Raw genomic sequence first — 23,830 nt, forward strand, 5'->3', positions numbered from 1 at the left:
TTGTTGGAAAAATAGCTTCCTCTATCGCCTCAGCAACGGGGTTTAGCTCCTCATATTAATCATGATCTCAAAATATGTGTTTGTTGCTCAAAAGATGATTAAAAGAGTGAAAAGTAATAACACAGACTGTTTGCAACAGTGTATTGGTGTTGCAAAACAGCTGTTACAATGGAACTGTTACAGAAAGTTGTTGTAAATACTGTTGCTTTGTCGCTGATTTTAAGACCCTAGAATACGACTGTCCTGCACAGCTTAATGTTCTTCAGTTGTTAAACAACGACACTAGTCTGGGACTGTTTCTTGTGCGTCAATGTTCTTCGCGTTCTTCCTCTTCAGCAGCAGCAGCAGCAGAAACAGAGTTTGGTAAAGCTCTGATTTCTTCTTCTCTGGCTCTCCTTAGGTCCCCAAACTCTCGACACCTCTTCTATATGACCCAAGACATCTATTTATATCAAAAATACCGATTAAATCTCTCCCAAATCTTCCAAAATCTCTTTCCTTATCTTCACGGCCAAGTTGCGGCAATTTCTTGTTTTAGAATTTCTACGCGTTTATGGGCTTTCCTTTTTATTCTAAACTCTAGATACAAATCTTTGGGAAGGTTTACAGCACTTTAATCTCTCTAAAATTCCCTAAAACAGGTCACACACGTGACTTTCCATATTTTCTGTTGTGAGAAAAAAATCCGCCGATTGAGCCCAGACTAATCGATTTAAACAGATTCCTAGACCCATAAGGAGTCTATCCTATGAAAATCATAGGTTTAATCGACCTCAAACTCTTCCAAATCACGATTGCCAAAACTGTTCTTCACTGCACCTATTTTCCCGCCAAAACCTGGTTTTTGAAATGTTGAAGATGGTTGCTCCTTATCCAGGGTAGGGATGCGATTAGCAACTGCCTGGAAATGGGATGCCCCTTAGTAATTAGGTTACCCCTTATCCAAAGTGAGAGTCTGAATAGCAAATGTCCTCCAGGTGCTTTCCGACAATTTTTCGAGCCAATTTTTTCCAAAAATGTTTATTGGCCAAAAATACCTACAAATAAATAAAACACCATAATAAGTACAAAAATGAGCCCTAACAATATATAGAATCGAGACAAATCGGACACAAAAATGTGTCTATCACTTATGGGGCGAGACGTTGAAGCGGAGCGGCTTCTGGCTCTGGAAGCGGAGCGGCTTCTGGAGAGAATGTTGAAGCGGTTTCTAGAGCGAAACATTGAAGCGGGGCGGCTTCTGGATCTGGTAATAAGATGCGTCACGTCATAGGGGATGCTTCTGGTATTGCTGGTGTCGGTGGTAAAGGATGTAACTCCATGGTGTTGGTCATTCCCTTTTTTCTCTCGTCCGATACGGCCACATACTCTATTCTCTTAGAGGTCTCTCCACAAAACTGAATTTTTCAGGTTGCAAATCCAAGTTTATTATGTGATGCAATCCTGGCCGCGAGAAGTCCCCAGTCTCCCTTTATTTTCTGAGAAAATTACCTTCAGGTCACTTGTATCAGAAACTATCAAAAGCAGCGTCATTGCTCTGTTTGGCATGTGCACTTGAGGAAGATACTTGCTAGGTGAGTCACAATATGATCTCTAGAAAGAAATCCATGTCTTTCCATCAAATCAGCAATGGTAATGAGTAATCGGCTTGCTCTGGCTCCTCCGATCTCTCGTCCTGATGGTGGAGTAGCAGCGACTCTGGTGACGGTTGGAGGTGTCATACTTGAAGAAACGTTGGGGGGTGGTGGCAGCGGCTCTGGCTCTGGTGACCGGAGGTGTAACGCATGAAGTAATATTTTCCGCGCCGCTAGTGTTGACAGGTGGCGTATTAATGCCACTGGAAGGAACGTTAATACCGAGGATGATTTCAGCACTAGTATTTTCAGGGTTTGTCGTTGATCCGGACCTGAGTTCTACCATCTTGAGATCGGGATTTAAAAATGAAATTGGAAATTGATATTGCAACTGAGAGATTAATCTTCCAATGTGGTCACCAATTGTTTGTGGGTGAAAACCGTTTCTGCTGATTTTGGTAATTTTGGGTGTGTGGATGAGAAACGAATCTAAACCCTAAACAATGCACTGCACGAGAGTACTTTTGATTCGAGAGATCAATCTGTACAATCCTGGCATAAACCAAGAAATGGCCTTTCCAGTCTTGCTTCGATACAAAGTGAAGGAGAAGGGTTGGTCTTAGGGAGGGAGGCGAAGAAAGTGTTGAGACCAGAATCGTTGATTCTGAAGGTGTGGTTGTTTATGACTTGTATCTGAAAGTAGAACTGGCTAGCAGAAAGGAAAGATACCAGGTGATTTCTAGATACTGTGTTGTTCTCCGACCAAAACTTGTTGTTTTGAGGAAAATAGGTAAAATCTATTTATACAAGTCATAATAAAACGTACCCTGGTCTCGTGGGAAGTGGAAACAATTGAGTGGTGGAAGAGTAACGTGTAACGTCAGGATTTATGTTACCATAATGAATGGATCCATTTACACCATTACTCTTTGCCATTACTAACCGCCCCGCTTTATGACACTTTTCTTATAACGGGCGTATTGCACGCCGCACGTTGTAAACCGCCAGACCAATACCCTGATGAGCATCCCCCAGTTTGTGACATGGTTGATGTCTCGAGTGTTTTCGTGGAAAATATGTAGCATTTTTCTACGTGTGGTAAGTTAAAATCAAGAGGCTTGCCACAGAAAAATAGCATGTGATGCTATCAGTCTCGTCTTGTCTGGTCGCCTAAAACCTGCCACAAGTCTGTTAGTTCGGTGGATAACTTCGATGGATGAGATCGCATCTCATGAGGAAGGGTAGACGTTGATTATGGATAACTTGTGTTGGCGCCTGATAATGGCGCAGTGGCGTTTTGGTGTATGCCAGTGGTAAGGTGGCATGGCTCGTGCATACCAGTGGCACGATGGTGTAAGTGGCGCCTGACGTAGCCATTGCCACTAGATTTAGAAGGCTTGTCGCCTGAAACTTTCCACAAGTCCGACAGTTCGTTGGCGAACTTGGATGGCTGAGATTCGTAATTCAGGAGAGAGGGTGGTCGTTGATTATGGCCATATCTTGTTGTATATCAAAGTGGTGCCATTGGATAGTGGCGCCTTGCGTATCCATGGCATAGCGGCGTGCCAGTGGCGTAGCCGTGGCGTGGCCACGCCTGTTGCGTTGTTTCATGTCCAAAACTAGGATTTGGCTCCGTGGCCAAAGTTAGGTCTTGGCGGCATGGCCAAGGCTAGGGTTTGGCGGCGTGGCCAAAGTTAGGGATTGGCGGCGTGGCCAAGGCTAGGATTTGGCGTCGTGGCCAAAGTTTTGGCTTGGCGGCGTGGCCAAGGCTAAGATTTGGCGTCGTGGCCAAAGTTAGGGCTTGGCGGCGTGGCCAAGGCTAGGATTTGGCGTCGTGGACAAGGCTAAGATTTGGCGTCGTGGCCAAAGTTAGGGCTTGGCGGCGTGGCCAAGGCTAGGATTTGGCGTCGTGGCCAAAGTTATGGCTTGGTGGCGTGGCCAAGGTCAGGATTTGGCGTCGTGGCCAAAGTTATGGCTTGGCGGCATGGCCAAGGCTAATATTTGGCACTGTTTCCAAATTTATGGCTTGGCGGCGTGGTCAAGGCTAAGATTTGGCGTCGTGGCCAAAGTTAGGTCTTGGCGTCATGGCCGAGGCTAAGATTTGGCGTCGTGGCCAAAGTTATGGCTTGGCGGCGTGGCCAAGGCTAATATTTGGCGTCGTGGACAAAGTTAGGGCTTGAGGCATGGCCAAGGCTAAGATTTGACGTCGTGGCCAAAGTTAAGGCTTTGTGGCATGGCCAAGGCTAAGATTTGGCGCCGTGGAAAAATTTAGGGCTTGGCCAAGGCTAAAGTGGCTCGTGGCATGTTATTGCAGCAGAGAGGCGTGTTGGCATGCCGACTAATATGTTGTTGTGGCAGGGTGCGTTTGTCCTGCCGATTAACATGGAGGCGCGGCAGGGTGCGTTTGGCCTTTAATGTATGGTGGCAAGTTTAGAGAAACTTGATTGGTCAAGAAAAGGGGTCGGCCAAACATAAGGCTCGGCCATACCTCTAGTACTTGTGGCGCATTTAAAGTGACCTGATTGGTCGGTAGGAAGGAGAGGGCCAGCCAAGCATGGGCGTGGCTTCACTTGGTGTGAGTGTGGCGTCTTTAGAGCAACCTGATTGGTTGATGGAAAATGGGGCCGACTAGTATGGGCCCAGCCACGACTTATTTGCGTGTGACGAATTTAAGGCGACCTGATTGGTCGAGGGAAAATAAGGCCGGTTTAGGATGGGGATTGGCTAATGGCAGATGGCGCCGGTTGGCCTAAGGCATGGCCACGCCTCACTTTGCTGCGGCTCCTTGTTTTCTGGTTCTGGGAAAGATTTTGCTCTTTCTAATCCATGGAGGAATATTTACCTAGTTTGCCTAGGCTTAATTTCGACAAGCAAGGTCTGATATACTGCGCAAGGCGCGAAATCCTAACTCTTGCAAGTTAGTCAGGGTAATTAATTGAATTCTATGTGTTGACACAGAGTTCTTTTAAGTTCATTTCCAGATAGCATCATTCTTTCTGATTGAATACTTTATGCAAAGACCTTATCCTTGATACTTGGAAATTCGTGCTATTCTGCTGCGAGTGAACACAAATTGTCATGTCATATCAACATTAAGGGTTCAGCTAGGGAACATAATATAGAAAGCATTCAAAGAAACTTGGATTAATTGAATGTAGGAAAGGTGACGAAATTTACAGAATACCTGGGATTGTTGCTACATGCACCATTCTGGGTAAATTTCATAAGAAAATACTGAGTTGCTCAATAAACATGCCAATGAAGAGGTTGATACTCATGGCTTCATTCTCTTGCAGAGTGACGTCACATCAGATGCAAGGTTTTACAATTTTAACCCTAAGATAAAAACCATCATCAACACCTAGGTATAGAATATTCTAATGGGCCTATACTTTAAAATGGATCAGTGGTTCAGTGAATCAACTTCACCCGCAAGTACTCATCCTTGCATACTTGCATCAAAGTATGCATATGCCTTCACTCTTGAGGCTTTACGAAACGAAAGTCTTTCTTCTTTCTCTCTGACTCTTTATGCCCCCATAAGCATAAGAGGTTTGCCATGCATAAACCCATTTGACAATCTCATAAAATCAGAAACATTATAAACACAAAGACATGACACATGTAACCCATTTTATTGAATCAAAGGAAGATTACAAAACTTCTGTCCAACCAACAGACTAAACAGGCCATCACCCTCTTGATAATCCCTTATCTCTAAAATATGAGACTAACTGTACAAACTGTGTAAGACTCTCATATCCTAATCTCTCCTATTGATTTACAATTCTTCTACTATATATACAGTAGTTACATAGCCAAAAACCGTGCACAACATTTGTACACCCATGGAACAATCATTTGTCCCATAAGGTAGTTCCATAACCGCCAATGATTGTGCATACTTGGCAAAACTCTATCCAACCTTCAACACCTGTTCCAAAGAAGTTATGATTACTCATATACGGTTATAAACTTATTCTATAATTGTTCTCCCTTGTCTCACATCGTTGGAACGTTTGTAAAGACAATAACCAACTCATAACCATCACCTGATCCATAATGCATACTCCTCGTGCATTACTGCACTTGGACTTGAGTTACTACTTAGCCAACATGGCACTGTAGTCTTCTTGGCCTAAGCCAATGTACATCTAACATTGTGCTGCAATATTCTTCCCCACTTTGTTAGCTCATTCTGGTTATTCATGCTTCATATGCTTCACTTAACTTGCTCGACAATAGCTATGCTAACTCTTGCATTACTAGCTTGCTTGCATTGTCTAAGCTTTGGCCAGTGTCGGACTAATGCATAGACCAACTCTTGGTATATTCTATTCTCTTGCATCATCCTTTATTTTGAGCCAACTCAATTCCATGGATATGCATCAATGCCAACATCGCATGTTGTATTTGTCATTTGGCATTGTCTTGTCTCCCTCAGTGAAAGCTTCATTGTGCCGGCCAATAAGCTTCATCACTTGTCCATTGAATCTATAGTGTGCGGAATCTTGACGCTTTACTGACCCTGTTGGGTCCCGCTATCTTAGCACTTCATGATCTATGCAGTGTAGCACCATTATGGTTGCATACTGACTAGGCCAGCTATACTGTAACGAGAAATCTTTGCGCTTCACTAGCCAGACCTGTAATACCAAGACACCTTGTCCTGTCAAAAAAAAAATCAAAAAACGGGTACCTAGATCAGCTGGTCATCCCCGTTCCCCAAAGTTTCATGCCTTCCAGAAGGTCCCAGGTTCGAACCCCCAATGGCGTAATATTGCATAAATTAACATGGAAAGTAGAGTTAGTTTTCCCCCCTTGTGACACAACATCCCCCCCCCCATTCGCTTCTGCTCCCTTGGCTAGGTTACCCATGAGGCTCGCTGGTAGGCTAGTACAGCAACCTGTTCAATTAATGTAGCAGTATATCGTTGGAGCTTAGCTTGTTAGGCTTCCAACTAGTTTCATGTGATAATCGTTATCCAATAATATAATAATGTTTAAAAAATAAAATAACTCCCAACTCCTTTTATAAGAGCTAGCACTATGGTGGAGGGCATCCCTTCCCTATCCCTCATTTGTAGGGAAGAGATAACACAAGGAAACCAATCTCACTATGGTGCCCTCCTATCCCTTACGTACACGATACGGCTACTGAATAGTGCCAAACGGCTACTCAATATATGGCTACTCAATAGTTGTATCAGTCAACTCGTTGACTTGACCAATACAGTTACTGAGTAGCCATTTTATAGGTTTTAGTCCACAGAACCTCGCTCGGATTTCCCACGTTGACTTGACCAATACGTTTACTGAGTAGCCATTTTATAGGTTTTAGTCCACAGAACCTCGCTCGGATTTCCCACTTCTTCTTCTTCTGTAGTTCTTCATCCTATCAAAACCCTTTCAAACCCCTCTTACCCCCTTTCGATTTTCATATTGATTCATTGCGATTCGATGGCTTAAATTAAAATGGTTTGATCGTTACTCCAAGGTGAAACAAATCCATTCTTCAATTTCGAATTTCATCCAAAAAATCATCTAAGGTGAGTGATTCTAATGTTAGGGTTTCAAATTAATTTTATTTTGATGAAATTGTTGATATTAGGTTGGTTAGGTATGTAGTATGAAATTCAATAATGTAATTAAAACACATATTTAGTGAAATATCCATGATTAGTTGTTGTGTTTCTTGATTTATGTTGAATGAAATGTTTGTAAACTAGCATATCAATGCAGAACATTGATTGACTTGTATTTATGTATGGTGTACACAAATTGATATTGTTTTTGTTGTTTGCAAAGGTACATAATGAGTCTAATGCGTGCTTATGTGAGAGTTAACTATGGAATCTATTTGGATTCTTCTAGTGATGAAGAAGAGAAAGCTTTGCTAATGTTTACACAACTATGTTTGGATGAACGATTTCGTATTATTAGACAACTTGTACCAAGGGAGGTACAGACACGTAGTGTAATAACGCGTGATCGAGTATGGCATGATACCAAAATGATGAATGATTATTTTACGCCTGGAATTGGTTATACCTCAAGACAATTCAAACAACGTCTAGGCATGAGGGAAGACTTATTCGAGAAATTTTTAGGAAATTGCTTGAAGTTGATCCAGAATAGCAACAACATCCAGATGCAACCGGTACTATGGGGCATTCTCCGCATATGAAATTAGTTGTCGTGATGAAATGTTTATGCAAAAGTACGGCAACTGATAGTATTGATGAGTACACTCGTATGGGTGCCACCGTAATATACTATTATATAAAAAGATTTTGCCACACCGTTTGCATGACTTTTGGAGAAAGATATTTGCGTGAACCCACTCCTGAAGATGTTCAGAAGTTGCTAGCTGAGAATGCGAACCGAGGTTTTCCTGGAATGCTTGGTAGTGTTGATTGTATGTGTTAGAGCATAGCTCGGTTGAACCCACCAAGCGTTGGTATGTCAAGTTTGGTTGTCATATTTTAGTGAATCAAAACTCATGTTAAGAGTCGCTTGATTATGTACTAGAGTCAACTTCGTATAGGTTAGCTTGAAAGTATTAGGATATGAGACATTACAAGTATTGAGAAGACTTGAAGATGTGAAGAAGTAAGGAGCTACAACGACAACAATCATCCTTCCATTTGAGCTTAGTAATATTTGACTTGAACTGTTTCATTCCCTAACGTATCTTTCAAGTCATGCGTATTGAAAACAAAATTGCAAAGCATATTTGAACTCTAGATAGACATAATATTAAGGAATACAATACGAGGTTTATTGCTTAACCATTAAACATTATAGATAAGATATTTCCATAACTATTTGAATGTTATTGTGATTATGTATGGGTATAAGGTGAGGATTTCTTCCTATGGAACAATGTTTTACATGTGTTCTAAGGAAGTAAGTTCATAAACATGTTTGTGAACCGAAAAGGAAATTTCCAGGTGTTATTGGTTTTGTTATTAATTGATTATCTTATGAAAAACCAATATGTGTGATTGAGTATAACCGCTCATAACTTGTTTGTGTTCTTGGTAGAACTATTCACAAAGGCCTGACTTATGTATTGGTATGACTTTAGTGAAACCGATCTTAAGTAATCACCTGAGATGGTATGATCGGGTTTGTGATTTTATTTCTGACCAAAACTGGGAAAAGGGGAACCGATCCTAGTAAGAGGTGCAGTACATCACAAAGTGGAACCGATCCTTGTCTGAGGTGCAGCAGGTTTATAGATCTTATGGACATGTGAAACACGTTTTTAGGAAAAGGGAAACCGATCCTATGGACATGTGCAACACATTCAAGTTAGATACCATATATATGTGGGGAACCGATCCTAGTACCTAGTCAACCAAATTTTGGAAAGCTAGTGTGACTATGCACAGTACTCACATAGAGGTAGAACCGAAACTTGTTTTGGTAGAACCGTTAAACCCATGATTGTGATTGAATGTTATTTGATCAATCGCATAGTTCTTGAAAGTCAGATGAACCAATTCTAAACTTGTTTTAAAGTGTGGAAAATCGGTTTCAAGGTTGTATGTATGAAAGAGAACTTACAAAGTTAGGATGTCGACATACTTTGAACACGTGCTGTGAATGTTTATTATTTAATTGTTCAAATTTATTCCTTAATATCTAAGGGAAGAGATTCCTATGATCGAAACATAAATAAGTTAAGAATCTTTAATTAAGGTTATTAATTTCATTTTTAGGAAAATAAGAATTAGTAATGTTCATTTACAAATTAAAGATTTTCTGAGAGATTTCGATCATTATTTTTGGACAGAGTATTTCCAGGAATTATGGAAACCGAATTTGTGCTTTAATGAATATCTTGAGAATATTTTCGATTTTGGAAATTCCTTGGTGTCCAAACTTCCTAGTCTATAAATACTGAAGTTTGCATTTCTAGCAAACTAATCCTTCGTAACAGCAAAGTACCTCTTGTTGTGCTGCTATTGGTGAAGCCTCCTATTCGGAGAGAAGAATAACCTAATTAGGCGAAATCTCTTACGACAGCTAGATTTAAAGTCTTCTTTGGGATTGAGAATCTCTAGTCAGTACCGTTGGTGGGAAACTAGATAATTGTGGTTTATCTTTTGTTTTCATTGATTTTATTGACTAACGGTGCTTGAACTTTGATTACACCTAGTTTGTTTATGCTTGAGAATCTTCTCTTCTGATATAAGAATCACTCAAACTAGTTCAGATTTTCGACAGGGATCTTTAGACTGTTGTTAGTTCTAAAGACGATCTTGTGATAATCCATTATTAACGGACTCCATTCTGTGCGTGATTGATCACAAGAGATTCAAGTGATTGTATGCAGGTGTTTATTGAATATATAGGAAGATTTGAAGACGAAGAAGATATTGAAGATTTATGATTTGTGAGTTCATAATCTTTGGTGCGCACAATATTTGTTTCGGTAAAAAGATGATTCAATTAATAATCATTTTTATCCTTGTGATAGGACTGGATTAACTAATTGAGTAGATCATCATCAACACAATTCTTTGGATTAAAAGTGTTGATTGCAAAATCTTAACGATTACTTTGGTAATTGAACATAAGATAGATCTAAGGACCTGACGAAGGAGTTTATATTAAGATAAATAGAGGAGCCTTTGTCCGACTCATATCACTTGGTTGAAGAGAGTTGATACCAAACAGATTTATTGTTCATTTACTGTTTGGAATACGAACCAAAGGAATTTATCCAAGTACGTAACTTATTTATAAGTTGGAGGCGTGGGAATATAGACGAAACTAGGTGAACTATAAGTTTAGTTTCTTGGTCTCAACTATACGAAGTTGGTGTAATTTTGTGTAGCGGGTTAATCCCGAGAGTATTCAATTCTGGACTAGGTCCCGGGGTTTTTTTGCATTTGCGGTTTTCCTCGTTAACAAAATCTTTCTGTGTCATTTACTTTTATTTTCCGCATTATAATTGTATTATTATAATTAAAGTACATCACACAAACATTAATTCCTATTTTCTTGATAAGTGAATCCTATTGTATTTAGTTAAGTCCGAACCTTTTTATCAAGTAAACATACTTCGTTGTTGTATTGTCTCGATCTCGTATCCATAGACGATCACACGAAGTGCGAACCGATTAGTTGTATTGTCCCGACTCAGTCCATAGACAATCACTTTCGGAGAAAGGATTTATAGGTAGGAAAAGTTTTAGATTGAGGTATATTTGGGTACCCTCGTCTTTTCAATTGGTACCAGAGCAGGCAAACACGAAAATATATAAAATCTGTGTTTGGTGCGATCCAACCTATAAGAAATTGAATCTATGTTCGATTCAATTAACGTTATGCAAGAGTATGACTGCTTAAAGGTTTAAGATGTTACTACTTCGTTGACTCATGATCCAGGAGTTGCGAAAAGATCTATGTATATCTCTGATGAAAGAGAAGATGTTGATGAAGATTTGATAAAAATCCTGAAGCCTATACAGTCTCCGTCTTCTAAAGTTCTAATATTAAAGACAGAGTCAAATCTTCTTAAACAGGAGATCAGAGAAAAAGACATTCAACTGAATTTTCTAGCCAAAGAGAAAATGGATCTCACTGTCAAACTAGAGGCTCGTGGTAAATCTCTTACAGATAAAGAGACATGTCTTGTGATTCTAACTAATGATGCTGTTGTGATTTCTTATGATGAGAAAACTAAAACTCCTTGCTCGACTTCTACAGACTGTGGTAAAACCGGTTTAATCACATATGAAACATATCAAGATGATGGTAGTTTGCCTAACTACATCAAGTTAGAAGAGGATGAGAAACCGGATTCTATATCTACTGATGATCAAACGAAATCTTGTCCAAAAGAAACTTTGAACCGATTCTATGATGGTGATCTTAAGGAATACAATTTTCAGTCACTTGATAGGAAACTCATACTTCTTCAACATACGGTGATAAAATTTTTGAAGGAAGTTTCTTGTCTTAAAAAACTGAAAGATCATTCCTCGGTAGAAAGACAGATTATACCACATCCCGATAAGATCAACTCAAATAAGTCAGAGGAAAGAGTTGATAATCGCTTCTAGAAAAAGGTTCCTCCTCACCCATATCGAAACAATTCTTTTTTTGATGAAGAACGACTCCAGAAGAAAGGGAAAGAAAGAATCTCTGCCAAAAAAAACAATCAGGAATTTCTGATAGTTGTTTCAGACAATCACACTAATGTGAAAAATAAGGAAGTCCTTAGAATGAGAAAATCTTATGAAAATCTCATTGAAATAATTAAGAGAGATTTGTCTATCTCTGAAAATTCTCACATTAGTACAGTTTCTCCACATGATCATATCTCTAGAGTTAGAAAAGATCATCGTCTTGGGAGAAATTATTTTGGGCAAATTCCCAAAGAGAAACATGAACTATGTTTCTGATATTCACTGTAAGCTGGAAAAAGCTTACTCCGATTCAACTTAGTTGTATCAAAATTGTGCATTCTCATCCCTTTTTCGTGCTCATAAACTTGGATGGGAAAGGCACAATAAAACAGGAGCACATTTGTTTTGTGTAGTTTTTTATCAGAAAAATTATGTGACACTTTATGGATAGCTGCGAATCCATGGATGTCAGAAAAATGTTCATGTTTAACATGATCTTCCAAAAAGAGGTTTTATTTAGAATTTTTGAATTTTAATAAACCTTCCATCTTGAGATGTTCGGACTAAGGAAACGAATTATATTCTTTAATATTTTCGGATTCTCCTGGGGTCTTTTGGTCCGAAAGTTGTCTCTTTAAAAAAAAGAGAAACTATCTCGTGTCTGTATTCTGAAACCCTGATCAATCCTTTTATGTCTATTTATAACTAACCAAGCATGCCTCCGATATTTTTTACTCACAGTGTCTCAAAGGCTAATAAGGAGGAAGCACAAAAGATTAAGGATTGTCAAGGAATCAATACAGAAAGGAAGAAGAAAAGGATCGTGTCTGATTATGATTCTGACAGTTCAGTTGGATCACAAGGTGAGTCATGTCTGTTGGCTTACAACAAACAAGATCCAACCAAAACCATGTGGATTCGTTCTAATAGTATGTCTCAATATATCTAAGGTTTTGATGAACTGGAAACCAATCTTGCTATGACTATTCGACATCAAGATTGGGTAAAATAAAAGTTTGAAGGAACAAGAGGAGTCCTTGCTGAACTCAAAGTTCTAATTGAGGAACTTGAGAAACAAGAAGTGGTTGTAGACAAGTCGCTTGAGACATGCTTTAAGAGTTTGAACACTAAAGAGACCTCGGTGAACAACAAGAGCACCACTAAAGATTAAGTTATATGTTGTATTACTTAATCTAGTAAAATAGACATCAATTTTTCATTTCTTTCAATAATTGTATTGGTCTATTTTGAGTAAAACTATTATGAATAAAATTATTTGATTTATAATTTTCTTGTGATAGTTTTCGGTTTACATAGCCTGTGCTTGAATGCTTTTATATTATTGCTATGTATGTTTATGGGATGCTTGATTTCGGTTTTACCACCTTAATATTCAATATCATATATTGTGAAACCTTGTGGTTTGGGTGACTTTTTGATTTAGCAGGATTAATTTCTATCCCATGTTGGTAGGCTTTATCAAAGAATCATAAGGGGTTCTGGTAGAAACAATATGTGAAAAAGTCACAATACGTTGAATCGGTTTTGGTTTAGCATAAAAGCATATGTGTTTCGACGGTTTTCAACTTTTGCTTGCAATTGTTAAAACCGATTTTCAACCTTTCTCTGGTAAAGGTTGGTTGTTGTTATTCTTTTGTTTTTGCATAAGGATGACAACATAATGGTATTTCGATATCAATTCTCCATGCACGAAGAGGCAAACTTATTGGAGAAGTGGATGCGAAATTTGAGGTAACAATCTTGTTAGTTAATTGTTTTCCTGTTTAAGAAAAGCCTGAGTTTATTTCATATATATTTATTGCTTTTTCTTAACAAAATTTTGGTACAATTGATGTTTATTCCATTATTGTGTATGGATGTATGTGTGATTCAATTGGTTCCGGTTAAGAAAAACTATTGCTATCTTGCTTTATTGTGTGATGTCAATTGTTTAGGCTAAGAAAATTTCGGTGCAATTGCGGTGCTTTAATGTTTATGTTGTTTCAATTGCTTCTGCTTGAGGTGAATAATTATTAAATTTGATTTATTTGGTTTGTATGAATTATTTATGGCTTAACGAAATAAAAGGCTTACTGGATGAGTTGTTTAGTCCAATTCGATTCCGGATAAGAGAAACTAAGTTAATTCTGATCTTAGTTAGACTTATCGAAGTGAGGGTTCGGTTATTCAAGTCTAATTGAATTCCTTAAAAAGAAATGCTAGTTAACTAACCTAGTACTTGTCTTGTTTAAAATTGAAAGGTCTAAATTTATGGATAATTAGAACCTGATGAGAAAAATAGAGTTATCTTTATTTTTGCCTTATCGAATAAGAGATTTTTTTTGTACAATCGGTTTAGCAAAGGAATTAAGGTGCTTAGTTGATTTTTGGTTTGCTAAACTAAAGTGGAAAAATTGTTTCGGACAATTGTTTCGGACAATTGTTTCCTTGATAACATATCAAAATAAAACTACTTGTAGTTTCGGTTTTGATATTGGTTATCAGAACATGGTGTGTGGAACCCTCGTGCCTAACTCTACAGGTTGCAAGTCTATTTTGAGATATGTTAGATTCTTTTCGTGTTGTCCTTTATTTTTTCGTTTCTTTGTCATTGTGTCATAAAAAGGGGAGAAATATATGGAGTAAACAAGTGATACTGGCATTGATTTTATATTGATTGGTATCGCTAAGGAAAAGAACATTGATGCTTGAACGTTTATCTAAACGAAAGAGTGAAAGCACAGACTAAGGGGGACTAACATGTCATATTAGTGGTATAACAAATACGTGCGGTTTAACAAAGCTAATACTCTTTTTCTTTGTTATTATAATGTCAACAGTGACATTTTTGAGGATTGAATGTATGCAGTTTACTGTGCTGTTAAATTCGGGAATCAAGCGTATGTGTAATGAATTCTTGTAATTTGTTTATCCATATGATGTAAGAGTTTTTCACTAAAATTGACAAAGGGGGAGATTTTTAGAGCATAGCTCGGTTGAACCCACCAAGCGTTGGTATGTCAAGTTTGGTTGTCATATTTTAGTGAATCAAAACTCATGTTAAGAGTCGCTTGATTATGTACTAGAGTCAACTTCGTATAGGTTAGCTTGAAAGTATTAGGATATGATACATTACAAGTATTGCGACGACTTGAAGATGCGAAGAATTAATGAGCTATAACGACAACAATCATCCTTCCACTTGAGGTTAGTGATATTTGACTTGAACTGTTTCATTCCATAACATATCTTTCAAGTCGTGCATATTGAAAACAAAACTGCGAAGAATATTTGAACTCTAGATAGACATAGTATTAACGAATACAATACGAGGTTTATTGCTTAACCATTAATCTTTGTAGATAAGACATCGCCATAATCATTTGAATGTTATTGTGATTATGTGTGGGTATAAGGTGAGGATTTCATCCTAAGGAACAATGTTTTACATGTGTTCTAAGGAAGTTAGTTCATAAATTTGTTTTTGAACCGAAAAGGAAATTTCCAGGTGTTATTGGTTTTGTTATTCATTGATTATCTTATGAACAACCAATATGTGTGATTGAGTATAAATACTCATAACTTGTTTGTGTTCTTGGTAGAACTATTCACAAAGGCCTGACTTGTGTATTGGTATGACTTTTGTTAGTGAAACCGATCTTAAGTAATCACCTGAGATGGTATGATCGGGTTTGTGATTTTATGTCTGACCAAAATTGGGAAAAAGGAACCGATCCTAGTAAGAGGTGTAGTACATCACAAAGTGGAACCGCTCCTTGTATGAGGTGCAGAATGTTTATAGCAGAAAGGGGAACCGATCCTATGGACATGTGCAACACATTCAAGTTAGATACCATATATATGTGGGGAACCGATCCTAGTACCTAGTCAACCGAATTTTGGAAAGCTAGTGTGACTATGCACAGTACTCACATGGAGGTAGAACCGAAACTTGTTTTGGTAGAACCGTTAAACCCATGATTTTGATTGAATGTTATTTGATCAATCGCATAGTTCTTGAAATTCAGATGAACCAATTCTAAACTTGCTTGGAAGTGTGGAAAATCGGTTTCAAGGTTGTAAGTATGAAAGAGAACTTACAAAGTTAGGATTTCGACATACTTTGAACACGTGTTGTGAATGTTTATTATTTAATTGTTCAAAGTTATTCCTTAATAGCTAAGGGAAGAGAATCTCAGGATCGAAACATAAATAAGTTAAGAATCTTTTAATTAAGGTTATTAATTTCATTTTTTGGAAAATAAGAATTAGTAACGTGCATTTACTAATTAAAGATTTTCTGAGAGATTTTGATCATTATTTTTGGACAGAGCATTTTCAGGTATTACGGAAACCGAATTTGTGCTTTAATGAATATCTTGAGAATATTTTCGGTTTTGGAAATTTCTTGGTGTCCAAACTTCCTAGTCTATAAATACTGAAGTTTGCATTTCTAGCAAACTAATCCTTCGTAACAGCAAACTACCTCTTGTTGTGCTGCTGCAGGTGAAGCCGCCTATTCGGAGAGGAGAGTAACCTAATTAGGCGAAATCTTGTACGGCCGCTCGGTTTAAAGTATTCTCTAGGATTGATAAGCTCTAGTCAGTACCGTTGGTGGGAAACTAGATAATTACCGTTTATCTTTTGTTTTCATTGATTTGATTGACTAACTATGGTTGAACTTCGATTGCACCTAGTTTGTTTATGCTTGAGAATCTTCTATTCTGATATAAGATTCACTCAAACTAGTTCGGAGTTTCGACAAGGATCTTTATACTGTTGTTAGTTCTAAAGACGATCTTGTGATAATCCATTGTTAACAGACTTTGTTCTGTACGTGATTGATCACAAGAGATTCAAGTGATTGTATGAAGGTGTTTATTGAAGATCTTAGAAGATTTGAAGACGAAGAAGATATTGAAGATTTCTGATTTGTGAGTTCGTAATCTTTGGTGTGCACAATACTTGTTTCGGTAAAAAGAGGATCCAATTAATAATCGGTTTTATCCTTGTGATAGGACTGGATTGATTAATTGAGTATATCGACATCAACACAATTCTTTGGATTAAGAGTGTTGATTGCAAAATATTTTCGATTACTTTGGTAATTGAACATAAGATAGATCCAAGGACCTGACGAAGGAGTTTATGTTAAGATAAACAGAAGAGCCTTTGTCCGACTCATATCACTTGGTTGAAGAGAGTTGATACCAAACAGATTTGTTGTTCCTTTACTGTTTGGAATACGAACCCAAGGAATTGATCCATGTACGTGACTTATTTATAAGTTGGAGGCGTGGGAATACATACGGAACTAGGTGAACTATAGTTTTAGTTGCTTGGTCTCAACTATATGAAGTTGGTGTAATTTTGTGTAACGGCTTAATCCCGAGAGTATTCAATTCTAGACTAGGTCCCGCGAATTTTCTGCATTTGCAGTTTTCCTCGTTAACAAAATCTTGATGTGTCATTTACTTTTATTTTACGCATTATAATTGTTTTATTATAATTAAAGTAAATCACACAAATGTTAATTCCTATTTACTTGATAAGTGAATCCTATTGTGTTTGGTTAAGTCCGAACCTTTTTATCAAGTAAACATACTTCTTTGTTGTATTCAAGGTAGTTAATATCGCGTATCGGTATCGTATCGGTCGGGTCCTATACACCTATTCAAGTGATAATATCTGTTTACAGGCGATACATCATTTAATATAAAATTTTAAATAATTGTAAAACCATAGTAAAAAATAATAAGAATCATACATATATCTCGAATTTCCAAAATACAAGGTGGTTTATTAGCCAACGTTGTGATTGTTGTCCCATTATGTCGGTAACTCTTTTTTATTATCCTTCATGTTTATCTTTTATATTTCTCTGCCTTGCAATTGAAATATGGTTTCCATCTTATATCTTACCATATAGTTATTGATTTTATATTATAAATATATTATGGCTTTTTACCTTCTCCAATTGACATTGTACTTGTTTATAAAGACTAGATGCATGTTGATGAAAAATTTATTCACGAAACCGGTATTATCGGTGTACAAGTAAAACCGATATATCGGTCTGTACCGGCCTGTACAACCGATAATATCATTTCGTCTTTGTATCGCCGATATTTTTGATATCGTATAGGTATTTTCCGATATCCGATAAAAACCTGTAATATCGGCGTGTACAACCGATATTGACTACCTTGGTTGTATTGTCTCGATCTCGTATCCATAGACGATCACACGAAGTGTGAACCGATTAGTTGTATTGTCTCGACTTAGTCCATCACTTTCGGAGAAAGGACTTATAAGCAGGAAAAGTTTTAGATTGAGGAATATTTGGGTACCCTCGTCTTTTCAGTATGCAATGGCCATGGAAGAATTGTCCCGTAGCTTGGCAAGGAACTTACCGGGGTAAAGATAAAGAGAGTAGTTTGGTATTAGAGGTTGTGGCATCATACGATTTTTGGTTTTGGCATGCTTTTTTTGGAATGCCTGGATCAAACAACGATTTGAATATGTTGGCACACTCACCCCTTTTTGATAACATACTAAAGGGTGTAGCACCTCCATGCAATTATGTCATCAATGGTCACCACTACAATATGGGTTATTTCTTAGCCGATGGTATCTATCCAAAGTTGACTACAATTGTACAAGCTTTCTCTCAGACATTGGACATTCCCGACTATGTGAGATTCAAAAAGTATCAAATGGTTAAAAGAAAGGATATCGAGCGTGCTTTTGGAGTGCTTCAGGGTAAATTCAGAATTGTCGGATCTCCATGTAAGTATTGGAAATAATCTGACTTGAACCTAATTATGAAATGTAGTCTTATTTTAAACAACATGATTATCGAGCATGAACATCGGGATCTGGATTGTGGCAGAGTTGTTCCTGTTCCGATTTCGTAACCTACCAATAATGGTCGTGTATTTATGTCATCTCTGAAAAACCTAGAAATGCACCTACAACTAAGAAATGATATTGTCAAGCACATTGATGCGCGTCTTGGTAGAGGAGGCCAGGAAACAGACTTGTCTAGTTTGGAGGGTTCAGATATGGAATACGTGGTACTTTCATCATCAGAAGGAGATTATGATGATACAGACTTAGAAGAAGAAATTGTTCCTGGTCAAAACGAGGATGGAGCATTTGATTATTATGGAGATTACAATGATCAAATCCCAGATGACTTTGAACATGCAGTTGAGCATGTTTATGCAGACGGACATGTGGGAGACGAATATAAACATGATGGATATGATGATGAGGATTCTTGCGATGAGGAGGATATGACGATGATGAGGACAATGACGATGAGGAGGAAGATGATGATGAGGATTCTCACGATGACGATGATGCGGGTATGTATGATGATGATGATGATGATGATGTCGAGGCATAGGATGTATTTCATTGTTGTGTTTTAAGATTTCGAATGTTACATGCATATGTAATAACAGACTTTTAATTATTTTTGGGTTTCAATTACGTATGCAAATGAATACGTTTATATTTGATGGAAGATGGTTTACAATTAGGATAATCCGTGAAATCATTTAAATCTCCTTGTACAATATGCGGATATGTATACATATCCGTGAAATATATTTCTACAGTATACGGATTAGTATACTTATCCGTGAAATCTCTTTCTACAGTGTATGGATATGTATACTGACCATGTATAAAGGATTCACAATCTCTTTACCAATGAACACATTAGTTCGACCAACTCTGTTCTCCATCTTCAAAAATAAACACTTATTTTTGTCCAAGTTATTATCCACAACACTTTTCTTTCTTAATTATGGTGGGTTATATTCCGGAGGAAGACGAATTGATAGTTAGTTTATGGGTTGAAGTTCATCTAGAGAATGAAGAAGAAGATGAATAACTAAATGACACAAACCTTTTGGAGCGGTTGCTGCAAAGGTTGACTATACATAGCGGGAATCCGAATGAACGCACGGCTAAGTATCTCAAAATAAGGTTAAACGTTATAACTTCAGACGTGAAAGTATATGTATCGACACAGAGATCGTTATATTTATGGAGGTCTCTAGTACCTTCGGAAATCGTAAGAAACTTACAGGTTACCTATCCAACAATTTTCTGTGTATGCGTACTGAATTATTGAATAATTTAATTGTAAATAGATATTGTTTTCTTTTGTTGTAGGAGCAATCTTCTTTGGATAGTTACGAAAAAAAATAGGGGAAACCTTTTAGATTTTTTAATTGCTATGTGATTTTGAAAAATATATTTCTCAGAGTATAACCCTTCCATGTTTGAAGATTCATCCTCCGAATCATCAGATGAAGAGTAAATAATTTAAATAAAGATAGATTTTGTGGGTATATCTCTCTGTAAACCCTCACGAGACATAACTCGTCCAATAGGGTCACCTATTGGTTTAAAGGCTGGTTGCACGTGCTTAATGTAATCGTTAATCATATTAATATGAAAATAACTATTATTATTTATTGTAGAAGCATATTACATCATGTTCAATACATTTAAACTCCAACAAACACTAATTATAAAAAAGCACATTACATCAAATGATATTCAAACTCTTGATTAAACTAAAACATAACATACTTATTCATCCCATGCCACCGTTCCACGCTCAAGGCATTTCCTGTAACGTTTTCCATATGATTTCTTTGCACTTGACCGGTGCATTTCCATAAAGAAATTACAACCCTCAGTTTCACAAGGAATCCCCTTGGTGCATTCAAACTCCACCTTTCATTTTAGTTTAAAGTTCTTGCAGAGTTCTTCAACTTTTTATTGTTTGATTGCATCTTTCATTGCATCCTCCAAACATTGTGCTTCTCCCGGACATTTAGCATACTCACATTCCAAATACCTTATCTTCTATGGTATCGACTCTTTTACCTTCCTAGTGCCGGTGCAACCTCGTGCGGACATTTTTTATATAACCATGGGCATTGAAGCAGAATATGATTATCCTTGAAACAACATGGACAAATCTCTTTTGCTTCCACACATATTATTTGTTTTCCATTTCTACTCGAACTGTTAGAATACGTAGATGAGGTTTATATCTGAGAACGAATTGAGATTGTTGTTGGTTAGAAAAAATGTTCTATATTTATATAAAAAATAGAGTCGTAGGGAAAAAATTCTAAGAAATAGATCCGTTGGGCACGACTTCTAAGAAATATAGTCGTTGGGAAAGAGTTATAAGAAATAGAGCCGTTGGGCACAAGTTCTAAGAAATATGGCCGTTGGGAATGAAACCTATATAAGGAAGATAACCTATTCTTCTTTGCAGCATCAATCTACCCATTCTTCTTTGCAGTATTACTATTTGAGGTGAAAATCAAAGTTAAACATTTATTCAATGGCAAATCAATCAGCAACTACCAACTCAGTCGAAGACATTCTTAGAAGATGCAAGCGAACCACTCGATCAATTGATGCAATGGAAAAAGAGATATGCAAAAGAGGTCATCAAGCTACTACGAACGCAACAACGCCTTCATCACCTACCAAATTAACTAATGTGATGGATGAAGTGTTAAGCAAACGAAAATCCACAAATGAAACCAAATATTCATCAACGACTACGAAGAAAAACTCAAGGAATACGAAGAAAAACTCAAGGAAAAGAAACGAGGTGAAGAACAATTCCAACTGAGGGCAAGGTTAAAGGATGTTGAAGAAGAGACGGAATGCATTAGAAACTTTTACCTTCTTAAGGATGATTTTCTAGAAGATCCTAAAGATCATACTATATTTTGGATTCAAGTTGGTTGGGGTCCTTACGTTAAACCGACGGGCAAGAAACCACGCTTTAATTATGAATCATACCATATTTCTTCAAGGGTTAATAATGTTAGGAAATTACGCATCAAGTACAATGAGTTACTCGATAGGTACAGAAGGGACAGATCCGTTGCACAAGATGCATACAAAGCCTGGAGAGGAGAACAATTTTATCATATCGAAGCGGCATTGATCGTTGAATCTCACACCAAGAAAAATAATAACATGTAATGTATTCAGACCTATCGTGCACCATGTTAAGAAACGAGGGTAGAGCGATACACACTTTTAATAAAATGATTTGTTGTAATTTATTTTTAAAGTTATTAATTTGAATATGAAAATCGTATGATTACAACACATTGAAACATTTAATTAATTCAAACAACTATTTAAATTAATTTAGACAACACTTTTAAAATTAAGTTAGCAACAATACTAACTAGAAATTTTGGGACAACACTTTTAATTTAAACATGGACTATAAATTAAAAAACTAAACTCAATAAAAGATAAAACAATTAGAGATGGATTACATCTTCATCTTCTGAATCTTCAACGCTGATTATATTCATCCCCTTCAAAATCTCCTTTTGCTTGCGTCGATAATATTTTTTTTTCATTGGGAGAAAATCGACTAAGGTCCATAAACATTATTGCATTGTCTTGATCTAAATGCATTTATTGTTGATGCATTTGATTAGTCTGTTGATGAAGCTTTTGCAAATTGAATTGTTCTTCCATTTGAAAACTCGGTTGTTGAGTATACTCCCAAATTGTTTGGTATTGGGATTCTTGTTCCATTTTCATTTTTTCCTTCCTTGATCGTGTTTCCTTAAGATACTCCAAAATACTAGCACTTTGTTGATAGATCCTATATTCTTCCATCTTAACCGAAGATGTTCCCTCATCACCTTCTCTAAATATACCTTGCTCACGATCCTTATTCTGTCTGGCTAGCATTTTGGCTTTTTTTGGTTCCTATAGGACGTGCATATGCTTGTATTTCCAACCGTTCTCTCCATTAGGAAGAACTTCAGTACCATCTTCGTGTTATACAAAGTTACGATGATTATTAAACAACTCACTGTTTTGGCTCACAGTGAGTTCATAATTATATCCAGGGACCTTTTCTCTTAACAATTCATAACATGCATCATACTTGAATGATTGTCCTGTTTGTTCCTGAAATTGCTCCCGACCATCTTTTGTCTGAAAAATTATGTAAGAAACATTAAGTTTATTACTATTATCACCAACTATATGGAAAAACTTAACAAATTAATAGAACTTACCAAATCTTCGTGGCTCGCATCGCTTTGGGTTTGCCGATATATAGCGTTAGGAATGGACACAAATTCTTTGACATTTCTTTTATATTCTTCATCTTGGTTTTTAAGGCTGCCCAATCTCTTTCATATGGATTACCGTTGCGTTCGACAAAAATTTGGTGAATACGTATTCAAAACATAGCGGTTTTTTGTCCAGAACCCACAATTTCGTCCATACTCACATAAATAAATGCAGTAGTAAGATCAATCTCTTCCCGTTGAACAAAATTAAAAACCATTTTGAATGAAACTAAAATATAAAAACTTGAGTAGTATAAGATAAATATAAAAATCAAAGAGGTATAGAAAGAAGAAGAGAAATAAGAAATCAATTGATGTAAGAAGAAGAAAAATAAGAAATCAATTGATGTGGTGTGATTTGAGTAGAAAATTAGAGTGGTATTTATAGAGAATTTTGAAAAAATAACCGTTAGGATCCGATGATTGAGAAGATAGAGTCGTTATTAGTGATGGATGGTTAGGATCGGGTGTGAGAAAGGTGTAAACGAAAAAAGGTCAAACAAATTTATTTTCCGAAATGGCTACTCCGTAGCCGTGTAAAAAGCTACGGCTACTCGGTAGCCGTATCAACGGTAATACGGCTACTCAGTATCTGTAAAGCATAAATTTATACGGCTACTGAGTAGCCGTGTGATTTCTCTTCCCTATAAGAGGGATCACATGTTATCCTCCATGTAGGGAAAGGGAGAGATATCCCTATACATATAGGGATATGGGGGACCGTAATACATTGTTTTTGGAGATTTTGAGGATAGTGAGGGATAGGGAAGGTATAGAGAGCACCATAGTGCTAGCTCTAAGTAGTTTAGACTTGGTAAGTTTAGGTTTAGTTAACCGCTTATAACTTGCGGCAAACATTCGCTGTATACGACCTTGTATAGATAGCTGTGTACACAAGCAATAGTTAAGTTTCCATAATCACATTCTAATATGTATCTTGGTCGTCTTAAATTGA

The 23,830-nt window shown here is 37.1% G+C and overlaps 1 protein-coding gene across 1 annotated transcript; it reads left to right on the forward strand.

Moving 5' to 3' along the window:
* The first annotated feature begins 18,084 nt into the window (after positions 1–18,084).
* On the forward strand, positions 18,085–18,525 carry LOC113290929. Its single transcript, XM_026540512.1, has one exon. The coding sequence runs from the start codon at positions 18,085–18,087 to the stop codon at positions 18,523–18,525; it is 441 nt and encodes a 146-aa protein (XP_026396297.1).
* The last annotated feature ends 5,305 nt before the right edge of the window (positions 18,526–23,830 follow it).

The sequence above is a fragment of the Papaver somniferum genome, chromosome 6 (assembly GCF_003573695.1).
Source record: "Papaver somniferum cultivar HN1 chromosome 6, ASM357369v1, whole genome shotgun sequence".
NCBI lineage: Eukaryota > Viridiplantae > Streptophyta > Magnoliopsida > Ranunculales > Papaveraceae > Papaver > Papaver somniferum.

Excerpts from the sequence above, each read along its gene's own strand:
- LOC113290929 (XM_026540512.1), top strand. The coding sequence starts at position 18,085 with ATGCAATGGCCATGGAAGAATTGTCCCGTAGCTTGGCAAGGAACTTAC.